We start from the raw sequence: 20,029 nt of genomic DNA, 5'->3' as shown, positions 1-20,029 counted from the left end.
TATTTATAGCGAACCAGTCACTCATAAGCGAGAAGCTGTGTGGAATAATCTGAGTCAATGGATCCGCTCTTTTGAAAGCCCTTTCCTTCTTATTGGGGACTTTAACCAAGTTGACTATCAAGAAGATAAATGGGGAGGTAGTATAGGTAGCATCCCAGGAGCCTCATATTTTAATAAATGGAAGGCTGAGCATTTTTTGATGGATATTCCGTATAAGGGGCCAAGATTTACATGGTGTAACAAGAGGGAAGATCACAGTATAGTGTTGAAACGGCTTGAGAAAGGCTATGGATCGTGGGATTGGAATGATATTTTTCCGAATTCTGGTATTACTCATCTTCTTATTCAAGTTTCAGATTATGCGCCTATCATCTTTGAAACAGATTTAATTACTTGTAATGGTAGAAGACCTTATCGTATGGAGGCTTGGAATCTGGATTATGAGGAATATATTCACTTGGTACATAACGAATGGACTGAGCCTGTCTTAGGCTCTGCCACCGTCAGAATGATATGTAAGTTATCAAGAGCTAGAAATTGTATGCGTCTTTGGTCTATTTCCAAGAGGAAAGAATGGAATAAGAAATGGAGTGATTTTGATGACAATTTGGTTGAAGGGCTCCATGAAATTGAGACAAAGGGAGTTACTCGAACTTTCACCACTGCATTTACTAGTCAAGTGGAGTATGCTAAAGTCTCGGCTAAATATTGGAAACAGAGGGCCAAGATGAAATGGAACACCGAGGGAGATACATGCTCCAAGTACTTCTTTAATTGGGTTAAGGGTAGGGCAGGCAGGAACTACGTTGCTGGGATTAAAATGGATAATGGGGAGTGGAATTTTGACAGTGAGGGAATTAAGGGATTATTTGTCCAATTCTACTCTAGACTCTTTCAGGAAGGAGCAAATCAGATCACTTTTGATAAAGAGCTCCTTTCTCCTGATGACAGAGATGCACTTTGCATTCGTTATACCCCTAAGGAGGTTCGTACGGCTGTGTTTAAACTTGGTCCGTTAAAATCTCCGGGACCTGATGGTATTCCTGCTATCTTCTTCCATAAGTGTTGGCATTTTATTAAGCATGATGTTGTTGGGACTGTCTTGGCTATCCTCAATGGTAATAGCTCACCGGAATTTCTGAATAAGACTTTCTTAGTTCTTATCCCGAAATCTAGTGCCCCTGAAACAGTTGATAACTTCCGACCGATTAGCTTATGCAATGTTATAATGAAAGTCATTACTAGATGTATCACTAATCGATTGAAAAAGTACATGGGAAAGCTAGTGGGTGACTTTCAAAATTCTTTTGTTCCTGGGAGGAATATTGGTGATAATATTTTAATTACAAATGAAATATTACACAAAATTTCTTCATCTAGAAGTGGTAGGATGGGTAGGATGGCCTTCAAAGCTGACATGAGTAAAGCCTATGATCGGTTGGACTGGAACTTTATCAGAGGCACCCTTCTCTTGATGGGATTCCCTCTTAATTTCATTCAGCTGATTATGAAGTGTATCACGACGGTTTCTTATGAAATTCTGGTAAATGGAGTTCCTTCAAGACGTATCCACCCGAGTTGCGGCCTTCGTCAGGGCGATCCTCTTTCCCCTTATATTTTTGTTATGTGCACGGAAATTCTCTCGTTAAACATTCTACGTATGGACAAGGCTGGGATTTTACGAGGAATAAAGATCAGCAGAAATAGTATCCCTATCTCCCATATGCTTTTTGCGGATGATTCTATGTTTTTTATTGAAGGTAATTCTAAGAGTTGCGAAAGCCTTGGCAAAGTTATTAAGGGTTATTGTCATGCCTCCGGGCAGATTATTAATGATAATAAGTCCTCTATGATGTTAAGTTCAAGCTCTAGTCTGTCCTTTGCTCGAAAATGCTTGAAGACATTCAACATTCCGTGTGGCACTAATTTGGGATCTTACTTGGGTATTCCTACGGACGTGGGACTTTCAGGTGGGAATAAAAGTAAAAGGGAAATTTTTGAGTTTATCATTGATAAGGTTAGGAAGCGTTTATCCTCATGGAATTGGATTCTTCTATCGCCGGCGGGTAGATTGGCTTTGATTTCTTCTGTCTTGTCCTCCCTCTCAGTTTACTTTCTATCGGTATTCAAAATACCGGTAAGTGTGAAAAAAGATTAGATGCTATTTTGTCACATTTTTTGTGGGCGGGTCATAAGAAATCTCCCTCTATTAGCTGGTGTAGTAGGCTTTTCCTAAGTCAACCCAAAAGGAATGGTGGTCTGGGTATTAGACGTATGAAGGAGTTCAATCAAGCACTTCTAGCAAAGTTAGGATGGAGAATGATCACTCACCCAGATTCTATTCTCTGTAAGTCTATTGGTGCTAAATATGGCCTAAAGTGGCGGGATGGTGATCTGCTTTTTAACGATGGCAAGAGTAATTCTTCGTGGGGATGGAAAGGTATTGTTTGGGGCCTTCAACTCATCAAACCTCATTTAGCGTGGAACTTCTCCCCATTTTCTGACCTTGGTGTTTGGAATACTAAATGGGTTCATGGAACGGTGCCGAGACCACGATGTGTTGAGCTTCTTATTGATTCACCCAACTTGTGTAATTTGAGAATCAAAGATCTTATTTGTAACAGCAACAGGTGGGACTATAGACTTGTGTCTATGTCTTTTGATGAAACTTCCACTAAGGACATTCTTGCTATTCCAATTCGATGCTCTGATGGCAGCGACAACTTCTATTGGTCTGCCTCGTCATCTGGGAATTACTCAGTTAAGATTGGCTATCACATTGCTCTTCAAAATTTATGGAACATTTCAGCTTCCCCGAAGGACCGATCAAGAGTTTCTGCTGCATGTATGGGTGTTTTTCAAAAAATCCTTTGGAACTGCCCAGGCCGAAAAGGTGGATCATTCTCTTATGGAAACTTCTCACGGAATCGTTGCCCACTGGGGAAAGATTCCTAAGGAGGGGCTTTGATGGTCCTTTTACTTGTGTGCTTTGTGATTCACAAGAAACGAATCACCGGACCACCTGTTCGGATTGTTCCTTTGCTAACAGAGTTTGGGCTGGAAGTCTCCTGGGGATTAGGGCACAATCAGGGGATAATTTGAGTCTCCGGTCTTGGTTTTCAATTGGCTCTCTGTTCTTTTTAAGACTGATAATAAGCTTGAGGCTTGTCTCTCCTTTTTGTGTACCTTTTGGATTATTTGGGTGGTAAGGTGCAGAAAGATTTTTGATAGTACCGAATGCTCCCATATTGGTGTTATCTTACTTTATCAAGACTCTCTTAACTTAGCTCTTTCTACTGAAGATGGGAAACCGGGGTTCATAGCTTTCCAAACACCGATGGAGGAGGACTTGACTAATCTTAGGAATGGAGTACCCTTTCCTCTGATTCAGAGTTCTGTGAGTTGCTCTCGGTCTCATATTTATGTGGATGCGGCGTGGTCTAAGGAGTTTGTTCTTTGGGTTTGGCGGATGCATCCTTTTTGATAATGATATTGTTTCCAATTCGTATCAAAGGAATGGCTGAGAATGCTGAACAAGCGGAAGCTTTGGCAATTAGGGAAGCCTTAAAGTGGGCGCTCTCGCGCAACATCCTCCATATTAACATTTTCTCTGATTGTCTATAGGTTTTTGCACAAGTCCTACGGTTCTCTCAACTCAAACATTGGACAAGGAACACTATTGACGATATAACCGATCTAGCGGCAAACTTTCATTGTATTTCTTTTGCTTATGTTCCTAGAATTTGTAATAAAGCCGCTCATAGGATAGCTAAGCGTGCTATTAATATGTAGGTCTCGTTAACCCGATTGTCAAAAACAAAAAAAAAAACAAAAACAAAAAAAATACTAGTAGTATACTATAAAAAAAACGTTTTGAAGTCGTGTATACATGAGTTTTTCGTCCATTTTGAACTTGGATTGATTAATTAAGTGACATACATATTTTAAGTCTCCTTTAAATTAGAATTATAAAGCACTTACTTTGGCTACCTTTATTAAACTTTTCGTTGACTCTAGAGTGTAGGAGCGTAAGCCGGTCTTATTAACCAGCCAATTTACCTTCATAGGTGACTCCCGCTTTAAGTTCTTGACCTCAATTCAATTCGGTGCCCAAGTGATTAGACCCTTAGGGGAACCCAATCAATGTATTGGGAGAATGCCTAATGACTTGTCCGGATGGGCGGGATCCATTGGTTGAAAGCTCGCTACAAGGAACACTGGATATATCCATGGGTACGGAATGTGGATAGTGGAGATTCAAAACAAAAACAAAGAAAAAACAAAACAAAAGTTAAAACAAAAAAAACCGATGGAAAAAAAAAACTGAAAAGAGAAAAAAAAATGAAAGAAGAAATAAAAGGACGTGATTGATTGGTGGTTGTGTGTAATGGTGGTAAGTTAATTGAGGGACGACGGATACACTTGAATGCTCGGGAGAACGATCCTCGTACTATGTACAAAAAGTAAATTCCCTTTCCCCTAGGACCTTAAATTGCCGACGCCCTCCTCTACGAGTCAATATTGCACATGCTCAGGAAGATAGTTTTGGACCGAGTGTATTGCTAATGCATTTATTTATCATTGTAATTTAGAAGCGGTTTAAAATATTTATGTTGTTTATTTAATTGGTTGTATAGTTTGACTTGGAGGGAAAATTTGGTATATGTTGCTTTCTAATCTAACTACAAAGGTTTTCCGTTGACTCACTAACTTAAATAAAATGACTTTAAAAAAAAAGTTTTAGTTTGTCGTCAATAAACCTTGTCTTGGTTAAGTCTAAAATCTCCGAGGTTGATATTTGTCATTGACGAGGGCGACAATAAGCTAAGTGTGGGAGAATTTGATAAGATGATATTTATCCATATTTAAACCCTTTATCTACATATTTTTATGGTCGCTCCTCGTACTATTTAAGCTATATAATATACTTTTGTCACTTTGCTTGTTTAATGATTAAAAATGTTTTAGTATTAAATAAATTAATTTACGTCTAATTTGGATTAACAGGTTATGTGCCGATGAATTACAAGACCGTTCGAGTTACTGAAGCAACAACAAAAGTGGGTTTTCTTCAATTAAGTGAATCAAACTATCAAAGAGCACCAAGTGAAGTTGCACGTGGGCCAAGTAAGAAGCAAGAAGACGGAACTTGGAGTAAATAAGTCCAGCACATCACGTGGGTTTGGTCTTGAATAACAAGAAGTCTAACAATAATAAAAAATATAAAAGAAAGGAAAAAAAAAAAAAAAGAGGACAGAAGCTACGAGAAGCCAAGTACAACACAAGCATGGGAAACTTCAGATTATCTCGAACTTCCAAATTTGATCTCTTCCCGCATTTTAATCAAAAAATTTATCCCAAATATCGTATCTTAATCAAGTATAAATACCAATTCTCGTGTCAAAAGAAGTGGCGGAAGAGCCGAATACGCATACATTTTATAGAAATTGAGCAATATAGAGTGACGATTTGAGACCTAATTGGGTCGTGAGAGTAGTAGGAGACCGTACTTGGGCGGAGTCTTAGCACACGGTCGAGTATGTGACGGATCCTGAGGTGCGACAATCCGAAGTTCCGAATACAATTTCCGGGCAGTAATTAAGTTTTCTCTACCTCTCTTGTATTCAATTTATGGTTCATTTTCGTTGATTAATTTTAGTATTGGAACCGTTGGTTGTTTACTGTTAATCTTTCAGTTATTTGTATCCTAAATTTTACTCGTATCAAATTTAAAGTTGCAATATTCAGTTTGTAATTTGTTATCTTAATATGACCTGAGACTGTTAACTATGTTAATTGTGTGATTCTGTCTTAGTTTGAGTCGCATAATCCGAGTAGCAGCTAGTTTAGACTAATCTTTGCAATTGGGGTTAGTTTAAGTTAGGAGTAAAATTTGGTCAACTAATCTTTAGGTAGTGACGAAACTAAAGGGTAAATTGGATTAATGATATCTTCTTGGTTTGATAAGGCTTCTAATTCGGTCTTTTGTAGGGTGCGACAAACTTACATCGGTTAGTTAAGAATCGGTCTAGGCTTAGTTCAGGTCGATTGTAATCTAAGAGAAGATAGGGAGTTCTTGTTATCTTTAATTCCGTCGTTAATCTATAAATATACTTGAGATCTGACGTAAACAATAATCATCGGTTGACAAACTAGAATTACCAGTAGAATATATGCTTAATGGGGTATTTAACTTCACATCTAGCTTTAGTATATAGTTCTGTTAGTTAGTTTAAAATCACAAATGAAACGCCCATGTTAATAGCCGTAAATATTTAAATAATTAAAGGTATATATGTAAGTTAGTGAAAAATATTACTATATAGTTAATTAGTTTTTCCAGACTCTCCGTGGGATCGACCCTACTTATCCTTTACTATGTTTATATTTTTGAAATTAAGATAGGTTTTATAAATTATTAATTTGTATGCGCAAACGACACGTATCACCTCTCATTGTGCCACCATACCCCAGGCTCATCTCTTAGATAGAACGCAGCGTGCTCTACCATAATCTCCGCCAGACACTGAATCACTTCCAACACACTCTCCATCTCCCAGTGCCAGTTGTCGACCAGTTTAGGCTCGTCGGTGCCCTCATTAGTGGTAGGGTTAAAGCGGGAAATGGTGGTGCTCAAACGGGATGCATCCACCGATTTCTCTCCCCTTTCCTTACATTCTTAAGTGCCTCAGTGAGCGCCTCTTGCAACTCAATCATTCTAGCTATCTCATCAAGGCTCATCTCCGAAGCCTAGATGTAAGCGGCTGATCTCTTTGGCAGCATTTTGAGCTGATATAACCAATACAAACGTAAGCACATAGGATACGGTTCAAAACAAATATCACATCCGCCAGTCGAGTACCCGGGGTACTCGGTCGAGTACGAGCTTCGGTCGAGTATGCTGACTACTAGGTGAGTACTCTGACTCCAGTAGCTGATCAAAAATGCACATAAAGCATACTTAGTTTGTTAGGTTCATTAACCCCTAATTAGACTCTTCTAATTAGTTTCTAAATTACTCACTAATTTAGAATAATAATAGATCTAGTGCATGCAATATGTAAGTAATGAAATAAGGAGAAAGTGGATTTATCCTTACAAAATGGTGGACCGATTTATTGGGCACAAGGTAGAACACCTTCCTTACCTTATTCTTGAGCTTAATAACATTATGATGATCCTCCAAAAACCATAGTTCCAAGTGTAGGAACTCTCCTCTTAGTTGCACCCAAGACAACCTCATAACACTAATATAATTATTAACTAGATAATATATATTAGTATCCTTAAATATTAAATCTAATATTAATGATATTACTATTATAGTAATATATTTATTTTATTAGATTTTGTGAACAAATGTTAGCATAAAAACAATTTTTATGAGAGATGGAAGAGAGAATGAGAGATAAGCATAAGAAAATCAAGTAAGTAACATAATGAGAACTATTATCATTATATGGGGAGGGGGTGCCGGTTTGAGGGCCTATGGAAGGGCATGCCCACTTTTGCTTTTTGTCTTACTAAAAACAATAGGCTAGGCTTAGTGGAGATAGGTGTAATGATTATGTTTAACCATTAAAATAATCAACTACACAACCCTAAACCTACCCTCTCAAAAACCGGTCCCCTTAAGATAAATTGGACTTCCATTTTATTTTGTAATTTGTCAAATGTAATATTGTAGGTCATGTGACATGTAACATGTCATTAGATATTTTAATGCATATTTAACAAATTAAATATCATTTTAAATCAAATAAATTACATTTAACAAATTAACAAGTAATTGACATTTACATGTATGTAAAAGGGTTATTTTAAATTTAGTTAATATAATCTACAACATTTTGTAATTATAACTAACTAATTACTCTTATCTCAAATGTTTCATAAACATTAATCAATTTTAGTAATATAACATATTAATTACTAAATTGAATCTTATTTAATCATATAAAATTCTCACTCACAAATGAAATTTGTTTAATTTAAGGAATTAATTAATCTGTATCGATATACAATCAATTAACTTATCAATTAAGGGAATTGTCCTATAGGTGTGACCTTAAGAGATCAACTGATCACCACCGTCAAACGTCAGTAACGTCAAACTCTAGTCAGCCAATCGTTACCGATTAATGTTGATAAGTTGATAATATATTGAATCATCCCTTGTGTATTCTTATTATGAGATTTAATTATGTGAACGCACTATTGTTGAGGACACATACTCCAACAATTTCCCACTTGTCTGATACAAGTGTGCGTCACCAATTCTCTTGTTCTATTACATCTCCCACTCAATGCAATGTGTTTTGCAGGTCGTACTAGCATTTGATCATATCTAGAGTGGTTTCCTCGATCTGGAGAGTAACTGTTTGACCGGAATTATCTACCGTAGATACCTTCCGAGCGTGGCCACGCATTTTCAGTTCACTACTCCTCGAGTGGCCCTGAGATTTAGATAACCCTGACAAGGGGGTGGACAATTCCTATCGCATTGTTCCCTTTGTTCAGCCACAGTTTATGATGACCCAAATGTTATAATTTTTAATCTCATTAATTTACATATTCATATATGTGAGAAATTATTTAGTCATAAAATAATTACAAATCTTATGCATGCAAACATAAATAGAAGTAGAGAATAAATCATCAATCCTTACTATGATAGTTTCGGATTTGGGCACAAGTAAGATCTCCTTCTTACTTGTTCTTGAGCTTTCCTTATATGGATGAACAAAGGATCCAAAGAAGAATCCCTCCCAGAAGTGAATACCCAAGATGACCTCTTAAAAGACTAATATTATTAGAACTAGAACAATATTAATCTTACTAAAATTGACCCAAAATATTTGTTTTTGTCTCTTGTAATTTCGGCCAAGAGGAAGGATTTTGGAGATTTTATCTCTCTATATTTTCATACGATGTAGAGAGTATTTTTATATTTCTTACACTAGAAAAAATATAATGTAAAATTGTGAATGAAAATAATAGAGGAAACACTCTCTATTTCCCCTTGGTAAAACCGGTGGTGAGAGGGAAGGGTGCCCTATGCATGGGCTTGTTTTTCTACCCAAGAAGATAGGCATGCAAGGCTAGTCCTTAGGGTTAATAATCATGTTCCTATTTAAAATTAAAAACCCAATATTAATCCTCATACTCCCACCATTTTCGGCACTTATAAGATAAAATGTGTTCCATTTTATCTTTGTCAATTTGTCAATTTTGTCACAATGTCACATGTAACATGTTACATGTTTATGTCTCACATTTATGTATTTTAAACACATTAAAAATCAACATAATAATAAAAATATGTCATATACAAAATCGACTAGTAATTCGTAATTACTTGTACCAAAATGGTTTATTGAATTATAAATCACAACGTCTTGTATTTATAATAAATTATTCATTCAATTTCAATTGTTTCGTAAACAATAATTTTATCTAAGTAATAAAACAATTTGATTACTTAGACCGTATCTTATTTAATCGAATTACAATAAGACACGTTAATAATATTCACAAAATTGTCCGTCAATTTTAATCAATTTAATTAACCCGTATCGACATACGATCAATTAAATAATCAATTAAGAGTGTCACCTTTTAGGTATAACCTAAGGGGATCAACAGATCACCACCGTAGCACGACAGTAATGTCAAACTCTAGTCAGCCAATCATTACCGATATGTGTGGACCAGTTGACTGTAAATTATATTACATCACACACGTATTCTTAAAATGAGATTTAAACATGTGATCATCATGATCAACAATTGTAATCGTATTATTGTCGGAGGACACATATTCCAACAATCTCCCACTTGTCCTCGACAAGTGTGCGTCACCAATTCTCTTGTCCTATTACTATCTCCCACTCAATGCAAGGTGTCTTTTAGGTCGTACTTGCAAGTGATCATATCGAGAGTGGTTTCCTCGATCTGGAGAATAACTGATTGACCGGAATTATCTACCATAGATACCTTCCGAGCGTGGCCACACATTTCCAGTTCATTACTCCTTGAGTGGTCTTGAGATATTGTTATAACCCTGACAAGGGGTGGACAATTCCTATCGCACTTATTCCCTTCGACTAGCCACAGCCATCATAACCCAAAATATGCCCTTTTGACCCCATTTACGAAAGTCGTAGTAACATAAATCAAAGTTAATCTGAAACTGTGCCACCTTAGGCGAACAGTCTTTAGTCAAAAGAATCGACTCATTAGAATACTATAGTAGCTCTTGCTACGACCAGGCTATATAAATTTACCAGAACTCTATAAGCGGTCATAAGGCCCGACAAAGTGTTCCTAACAGTCTGCCTATGTGATCGACTAGTCATCTCACATGACTCCATGGCACTTGAACTTGCCATCAATCGCATCACACTCTAGTCACTTCGAGACGTCGCCTCATGTAAGTGACTATGGGCGAATACAATGCTAATCCGTGTTCACTTTACAGGGGTTCAATTGTCTTTACAACCCGTTTGGATGTAACAATGTATAAAGAAAAGATAAAAGACAAATGCGATTATGAACATGAACAAAAATAACACTTTTATTTCATTTCAAAATTTAACACAAACTTGGTACACGTTTGAGACCCATGGACACCATATGTCCATTGTGTTTAGCCTGCGATAAAGGCTTGGTGAGCGGATCGGCTATGTTGTCATCCGTCCAAACCTTACATATCGCAATTTCTTTCCTTTCAATGAAATCTCTAATTACATGATATTTTCTAAGTACATGTCTAGATCTATTATTAGACTTTGACTCTTTAGCTTGGAAGATCGTCCCACTAATATCACAATAGAGAGTGATGGGATCATTGGCGGTAGGTACTACTCTTAGACCTTCCGTGAATTGCCTGATCCATACAGCTTCCTTGGCAGCTTCTGATGCTGCAATGTACTCAGCCTCTGTTGTTGAAAACGCAATCATAGCTTCCTTGAAGCTTCTCCAGCTAACAGCACCACCATTGAGCATGAAAACGAAACCAGCTTATGATTTCATGTCATCTCTATCCGTTCGGAAATTTGAGTCCGTGTAACCATTAACACGGAGCTCGGTGTCTCCTCCAAACACTAAGATAGAATCCTTAGTTCTTCTCAAGTACTTAAGGATGTTCTTGACGGCTATCCAGTGACTCTCACCTGGATTCCCTTGATATCTACTCGTCATGCTCAAGGCATACGAGACATCAGGACGTGTGCATATCATGGCATACATGATTGATCCAACAGCGGAAGCATAAGGGATCAACTTCATGCGTTCAACATCGTGAGGTTCGGTGGGCGATTGAGACTTGCTCAATATTGTCCCACTAACCATAGGTACTAATCCTCTTTTTGATTTGTCCATGCTGAAACGTCGAAGAATCTTATCAACATAAGATTCTTGACTTAGTGCCAATATCCTCTTGGATCTATCTCAATGGATCCGGATACCTAATATGCGTTGTACCTCTCCTAAATCCTTCATTTGTAAATGGTTATCTAACCACTTCTTAACAGAAGACAACATTGGAATGTCATTTCCAATGAGTAGTATGTCATCGACATACAAGATTAGGAACACAACATTGCTCCCACTGAATTTCATGTATAAACATGGTTCCTCAACACTTCGAGTGAAACCATTCTCTTTTATCACATGATCGAATCGATGATTCCAACTTCTAGATGCTTGCTTAAGACCATAAATGAATCTCTTAAGTTTGCACACTTTGTTAGGATTTTTAGGATCGACAAAACCTTCGCGTTGTATCATGTACACCTCCTCTTCTAAATGCCCATTTAGAAAAGCGGTTTTGACATCCATTTGCCATATTGCATAATCATGAAATGCGGCAATCGCTAACAAAATCCGTATGGATCTTATCATGGCTACGGGGGCGAAGGTTTCATCATAATGAAGACCTTGGACTTGGGTAAATCCTTTTGCCACTAGCCTAGCTTTGTAGACTTCATCATGTCCTTCTATGCCATTCTAGACCTTGAAAATCCATTTGCATTGAAGAGGTCTTGCCCCTTTAGGCAAATCCACCAAGTTACAAACTTGGTTTTCATGCATAGAATCCATCTCGAACTTCATGGCTTCAAGCCATAAGGAGGAATTTGGACTAGAGATTGCAGCCTTGTAGGTGGCGGGCTCGTCACTTTCTAAAAGCAACACATCGAGTGTTCCATCTTCTTCAATAAGTCCCACATATCGATCGGGATGGCGAATAACTCGGCCCGTTCTTCTAAGTGGAGGAGGGACAACCGCGTTAGATGACGAAGGAACATCTTCTTGCGTCTCTACTTCGGTTTTTGGCTCTTGAACTTCATCAAGTTCAAAATTTCTCCCACTCTGTCTCTTAGAAATAAATTCTCTTTCTAAGAAGACAGCCTCACAAGACACAAACACTTTGTTTTCTTGAGGTTTATAGAAGTAATAACCTCGGGTGTTAGAATAGCCTACAAAGGTGCATTTTTCAGATCGTGGGGCTAGCTTATTGTCATTTTTGGTTTTGACATAAGCATTACATCCCCAAATTTTCATGTAGGATAGATTAGGAACTCTTCCTTTCCATATCTCAAATGGAGTTTTCTCGGTGGCTTTGGTGGGACAATTGTTCAAAGATCTTATTGCGGTTTGAATCGCAAATCCCCAAAACGAGTTCGGTAACTCGGTTTGACTCATCATGGATCGAACCATATCAAGTAGGGTTCGATTTCTCCTTTCGGCAACACCATTGAGTTGTGGTGTTCCGGGTGGAGAAAGTTGTGATATAATACCACAACCTTTCAAGTGTGAATCGAATTCAAGGCTAAGATATTCTCCACCACGATCGGATCGTAGTGCTTATATCTTTTTGTTCAATTGGTTCTCTACTTCATTTTGAAATTCCTTGAATTTCTCAAAGGCTTCACTCTTATGCTTCATTAAATAGATATACCCATATCTACTCAAGTCATCGGTGAAGGTTATGAAGTAGTCATAATTTCCTCGAGCGGTGATACTCATTGGTCCACACACATCGGTATGTATGAGTCCCAATAGTTCACTTGCTCGAGTTCCTTTACCGCTAAAAGGATTACGAGTCATTTTGCCAAGAAGTCAATATTCGCATGTTCCATATGATTGATAATCAAATGGTGTAATCACATTAGTCGAAATTAATCTTTTGATGCGATTCTCGTTTATGTGACCTAATCGACAATGCCAAATGAACGATTCATTTGGATCACTTGATTTGAGTTTCTTTGATTGAATGTTGTAGATGTCATTAGTCGGATTCGAGGTTTCTAAAATGTAAATGCCATTAATGGAAGGAGCTTGGCCTATAACTAAGTCATTCCTTGAAATAGTACAACGATTGTTTTTAATGACAAAACAAAAACTGTCCATGTCCAACATAGCGATTGAAATAATGTTTTTAGAAAGCGTAGGCACATAAAAACAATTATGTAAATACAACTCAAATCCATTAGGCAAAGCTAATACATAAGTTCCCTTGGATTCGGCCGCTACTCGAGGTCCATTTCCAAGGCGTAGATCCACATCTCATTTGCTAAGCCTCTTCACGTCTCTTAACCCCTATAAATGATTACAAAGGTGAGAACCACAACCGGTATCCAGTACCCATGTCGTAGTGGAAGTATAATTTACATCAATAACATAAATTTCCGTAGGAATTTTACCTTTTGGAACGATGATTCCTTCCCTTATATTTCGCAAATATACGGGACAATTCCTAAGCCAATATCCCATGCCATAGCAATAATGGCACTCATCTTCAACTTGCTTGAAGTTTTTCCCTTTCTTTCCCTTCTTCTTGAACCTTTTGCCATTATAAGCAAGAACTTGATTGCTTGAGCACCCACTAGTTTTGGCATCTTTCTCTTCCAAAGACAAAGATCCTATAGATTTTATGAGGCGGTCTTCCTGAGACCGGCTCACAAGAGATCTTGTAGTAGTAGGAGGTTTAGAATAAGTGATGAAATTTATGTTTCCATCCGAACCTATCCCAAAATAAATTTCTCTAGTAGTGTCGAAATCATTGTTGAATCAAACGTCGTCAAAAACATTGTGGCAAGACTCAATAGTTATTGGTGTAGTAACGTTTGATGGATTCATTGTAATGAAATACAAGTATGGAGGAAAAGGAAATATTAACATTTGTCATTTTTAATCATACTTGTAAATAATTTTAACAAGATATGAGCATTTATATAGTGACCTCTACCCAACTATTATAAATGATTCCAAGACCCAAATTCATATTAACTTAGGCATCGGTAAAGCCGAATACAACCTTTATCAATATAACTCGGTGGATTAACTCTTTAATCGATTCTACTTTTAGAACTCTTGGTCGATAAAACTACATTAATATTTATCTTTAGCCCGAAAAACATCCGGCAACCGTCGAGAATACTTTCGTTGAGTACAACCCAAATTTCGAATAAATGTGTCCATGATCCAAATTTACATCAACTTGGGCATCGGTAAAGCCGAATACAACCCTCATCTTTATAAATTCGGTGGGTAGACATTTATCACCCACTTCCCCTACGTAGCAAGGTTTGTACCCCGGTAAGGCCGAGCGCACTCCCCTCACGAAATAGGTTTTCATGGTTTCTACTTTTTGGTAAGGCTAAGTCTCAATTGTTTATTTTAGCGAGAGGTCATGTCAATTTATTATCTATCACGTTTTAAGTGAACTAAAGCGGTGAACTACGATAATTGTAATTGACACGGTCGATTAACTCGATTAAATGATAATGCATGTTTTAGTTATGGCGATTTAGCGATGCATGCAACATATAAATAAAATGCAAAGCATAAATAAATTTCTAGTATGGCCTTCCTAAAATAGTAAATCTAATAAACTATTACAAATTCGTAAACCAACTCCTTTGGTCCCTTGAACTTCGGTCTTGGCACGCATTTCAAGGCAATACTATCTTTGATGGATCGCCTTCTCGAGTGGCACCGTCTTCAAAGAACTCCGGAATAAATAAAATACATAATAAATTACATAATTTCCTTTATATATTTGTAATTAAAATAAAAATAAATCTATTAAATTACAAAACGGTGATACGAGATCACAATAAATTACAACTGAATCGATATTCCCATACATTTCGGGTAATATCAATTAAAACTAAGGTCATACTAAGTAAAATTACATAATTCAAAACTTACATAAAATTAAAATATGACAATCATAAATAAAATTCAGCATTATAATATGTATGAACATGCCCAATTTTATGCTAAATCGCCTTTAAGGAGCCAATATCGTATACTAATCGGTTTTTACGGATTTGCGTGATTTAACCTTTTAAAAATCACAATAATTACATAAATTCATATTTATGTACAAGTTAATTACCCTAACCAATTTAGGACTCAAAATTAGTCTCCACTAACATATTGACAATAATTAACCTAAATTTCTTAATATTGTTCATAAATGGACCTAAAATACAAAAATATGCCATAAACTTCAAATTAAATCATAAAAATTTCAAATAATTTAAAATTTTGAAATTTAAACTCATGAACATTCTGGAAAGATACCATGAAACTCATAATGTTCAAAAAATTAGGTTAACAATTTCAAAAACTTATCGAGAAAAACAATGTTGCGGTTTATCGGTTTTAACAAATATGACCATAAAAATATGAGAAAAATTATTTTTATCAACTTTTCACTTTTAGGTATGAAATATAGGATAAAATTCAACATGTGATGTTTTTCCTTTAGTCATGAAGTATGTTTTAGCATTATTACCAATTTTAGTCACTATTTATGTGATTTTTCATCAAAAATTCATAAATCATGCATAAAAACTTCATTATAGCCAAATATTTTACACACATCTTGTAAAATTGCATGTGATAGCATACTAAATTTTCATGACCAGATTCAAAATATAACTCATATTAACCTATTTTCCCATTTAAATACGATTTTAACTTGAAAAATCCATATTTCGAGCAAAACAACTCATTCTATCATGAACGTTTACAGGCCATCAGTAGATAATATATGTAAAAACATATCCAAAAACCACTGAAAAAATCGAAGTTTAGCTATTTTTAGTCCAAAAATGACTTTTTTATCATAAAAATCACATTTTAATGCCATTATTATATAAAATGAACAATAAAATACATAAACAAACCAAAATGTCCTAAAAATCACTTAGGACCAGAAACTTTTAACATGCAAATTTATTTTAAGGTTTATTTTCATAAAACCAAATTAATTAGTTTTGTATGTTAATCATATAACTCGAAAAAACTATAAACCGATTTGCATGCAAACAACCTAAGGCTCTTGATACCGCTTGTTATAATTTTTAATCTCATTAATTTACATATTCATATATGTAAGAAATTATTTAGTCATAAAATAATTACAAATCTTATGCATGCAAACATAAATAGAAGTAGAGAAGAAATCATCAATCCTTACTATGATAGTTTCGAATTTTGGGCACAAGTAAGATCTCCTTCTTACTTGTTCTTGAGCTTTTCTTATATGGATGAACAAAGGATCAAAAGAAGAATCCCTCCCAAAAGTGAATACCCAAGATGACCTCTTAAAAGACTAATATTATTAGAACTAGAACAATATTAATCTTACTAAAATTGACCCAAAATATTTGTTTTTGTCTCTTGTAATTCCGGCCAAGAGGAAGGATTTTGGAGATTTTATCTCTCTAATTTTTCATAAGATGTAGAGAGTGTTTTTATATTTCTTACACTAGAAAAAATATAATGTAAAATTGTGAATGAAAATAATAGAGGAAACACTCTATTTCCCCTTGGTAAAACCGGTGGTGAGAGGGAAGGGTGCCCTATGCATGGGCTTGTTTTTCTACCCAAGAAGATAGGCATGCAAGGCTAGTCCTTAGGGTTAATAATTATGAACATTCCTATTTAAAATAAAAAACACAATATTAATCCTCATACTCCCACCATTTTCGGCACTTATAAGATAAAATGGGTTCCATTTTATCTTTGTCAATTTGTCAATTTTGTCACAACGTCACATGTAACATGTTACATGTTTATGTCTCACATTTATGTATTTTTAACACATTAAAAATCAACATACTAATAAAAATATGTCATATACAAAATCGACTAGTAATTCGTAATTACTTGTACCAAAATGGTTTATTGAGTTATAAATCACAACGTCTTGTATTTATAATAAATTATTCATTCAATTTCAATTGTTTCGTAAACAATAATTTTATCTAAGTAATAAAACAATTTGATTACTTAGACCGTATCTTATTTAATCGAATTACAATAAGACACGCCAATAATACTCACAAAATCATCCGTCAATTTTAAGCAATTTACTTAACCTGTATCGACATACGATCAATTAAATAATCAATTAAGAGTGTCACCTTTTAGGTATGACCTAAGGGGATCAACTGATCACCACCGTCGCATGACAGTAATGTCAAACTCTAGTCAGCCAATCATTACCGATATGTGTGGACCAGTTGACTGTAAATGATATTACATCTCACATGTATTCTTAAAATGAGATTTAAACATGTGATCATCATGATCAACAGTTGTGATCGCATTATTGTCGGAGGACACATATTCCAACACCAAAAGATGCCCATTTGCACTCCATATTCGGAAGTTGTAGAGCAAAAATCAAAGCCAATCAGAAACTGTGCCGACTTGGGCGAACAGTCTCTAGTCAAAAAATCAACTCAAAAGAATACTATAATAGCTCTCGCCACGACCAGGCTATATGAATTTCAAGAACTCCATAAGCGGTCACTACTCGACAGAGTGTCCCATACAGTCTGCCTATGTGATCGACTAGTCATCCCTTATGACTCTATGGCACTTGAACTTGCCATCAATCGCCTCACACTCTAGTCACTAGGAGACATCATCTCATATAAGTGACTAGGGGCTAATACTACGTTAATCCAGTTCACTTTAACAGGGTTCAACGTTGTCTTTACAACCTATTTGGATATAACAAAGTACAAGAGTTTAGAATAAAACTGAAATGATGAATGCATTATCACATATGTAAAATTAATACAATATCAATTACTACATAATCTATAATCCATATTTAATTTTATATATAATGGTACATTTCAATTCAATTGAAATGACATGACTTATCATGTTAAGCCTATGAGAATGCCTTGGTTAACAAGTTTTAGCAACATCTTGCACCTTATTTAGCCTCATTATATACTATTTCTCTTCATTATCTATAATCTTGTATTATAAAAACCTTTTGAGTACATGTCTAGATCCAATCTAGACATAGACTCTCTTGCCTTAGGATAGCTCCCACTGTCCTCAGAGTGTGTGGGATTCATCGTTCTTGCATATCTCATAGTTGCAAGTGTACTCAAGGGATCAACCGATCACCACCGTCAAACGACAGTAACGTCAAATTCTAGTGAGTCAATAGTTACCGATAAATGTTGATCAGTTGACAACATAATTTCCGTTGTATATATCTCATTGTTCAACTGCCTAGAATGTTTCTCGCAGATTTACTCCTTAAATAATCATAGCCAAGATGGTTCTCTAACCATCCTTATGTGTTTAAAATATGGTTTTTGTGTAACTCATTGCACATAAATCCAAAAATTATTTCCAAACATTTAGCTTCATATCTTTAGTCCTTCTTAAGTACTAACGGATGAACTATATGGTTATATAGTGACTTTCACAAAGATTCGATTTTAATTTCTCGTCATACTCTAAGTATACGAAGTATAAGAATAGTGATACATCTTAGCATAATGAATTAATCCAGCAGCTGAAGCAAATGGATTCAATTTCTACATGTTCAATATTTTTGAACTTGTCAAGATTCTTATTAAAATAAGAATATTAACTTTACGCTAATATCCATCGAACTGGATATCTTAGAGATGTATTATTCTTCTCCTAAATCTTTCATCACTCATAGTGATCAATATGTCATTTACATATAAGATTAATAAGACCACCCTACTCCCACTAAACTTCATGTATAAATACAACTACTCGACAATTCGAGAAAGGTTTATCACATGATCAACACATACAATTCAACTCCTTGATGTCTACTTAAAACTTCTTCTTAAGTTCACATCCTACCTTAGGATAGTTGTGATTTACAAAACTCAGTAAAGATGATTTTAAAATCCAACAGTCAAATAATATTATAAAATCCGAATTTAATGAAGCGTTGAAATTGGTGCAAATATTTTACCACCAATCAACCAAGTTAAGGAAACATCTTAATGTTTATGTTCAGTTCGGATTTTGGTGGAGTTGAAACTAGATAAAGCATTTTAATAAGTTACAGATTTGTCACTTTCCAAAAATAACATGACTCATGTCCACTTAGGTTTCGAAGAAAAATTTACTGATTTTGACCAAGAAGGAACATTTTCCTACATCTTATGTTCAGTTTATGGCTCTTGTGGCTCTTGAACATTTTCTCCCACTCTGTCTTTATGAAATAATCCTCTTTTCTTAATACACAGCATCACGAGCCACAAACCCTTTGTTCTCGTGATCATGTAGGAAAAATGAGCACATGTTTACTATCGAAACAAGCTACATTTTAGGTACCATGCCTAACCATATCTCATATGAATTGTAGATGATTGCTTTAACTATGTTTTGTTTTAGTGGAAAATATAAATGCCAGACAAATTTTATAACAGAAACTACCTCCAACTTTATTGTAAAGATTCAATCATATCATATAGGATTCTTTGTTACTTCCTAACACACCCTATCTAATATTATGTGCTTATGAAAGTGAACTTGTGATACCATATCACACTCTTTTTAGTGCAAATAAAAGTCATTACTTTATTGTTCCCTACCTTAACAAAGTACTAATACTTTGGTTTTATAATCTCTAGGTTTTGATACTTTTAAAAATTCATTGAACTTGTTCAAAGAATTTCTCTTCTTACCTCATTAAGTGGATACCAAGTATCTA

General features: G+C 35.5%; 1 protein-coding gene across 1 annotated transcript in view; it reads left to right on the top strand.

Moving 5' to 3' along the window:
* The first annotated feature begins 2,274 nt into the window (after positions 1 to 2,274).
* The window catches only part of LOC141629674 (uncharacterized), a 35,995-nt gene continuing 18,240 nt past the window's right edge, over positions 2,275 to 20,029 (top strand). The window contains exons 1-2 of the mRNA XM_074442645.1: positions 2,275 to 2,845; positions 3,288 to 3,397. Coding sequence (XP_074298746.1) covers positions 2,275 to 2,845; positions 3,288 to 3,397 — 681 coding nt within the window. The remainder of the gene's footprint in view (positions 2,846 to 3,287; positions 3,398 to 20,029) is intronic.

The sequence above is a fragment of the Silene latifolia genome, chromosome Y (assembly GCF_048544455.1).
Source record: "Silene latifolia isolate original U9 population chromosome Y, ASM4854445v1, whole genome shotgun sequence".
NCBI lineage: Eukaryota > Viridiplantae > Streptophyta > Magnoliopsida > Caryophyllales > Caryophyllaceae > Silene > Silene latifolia.
This window is presented reverse-complemented; position numbering and strand designations above follow the sequence as displayed.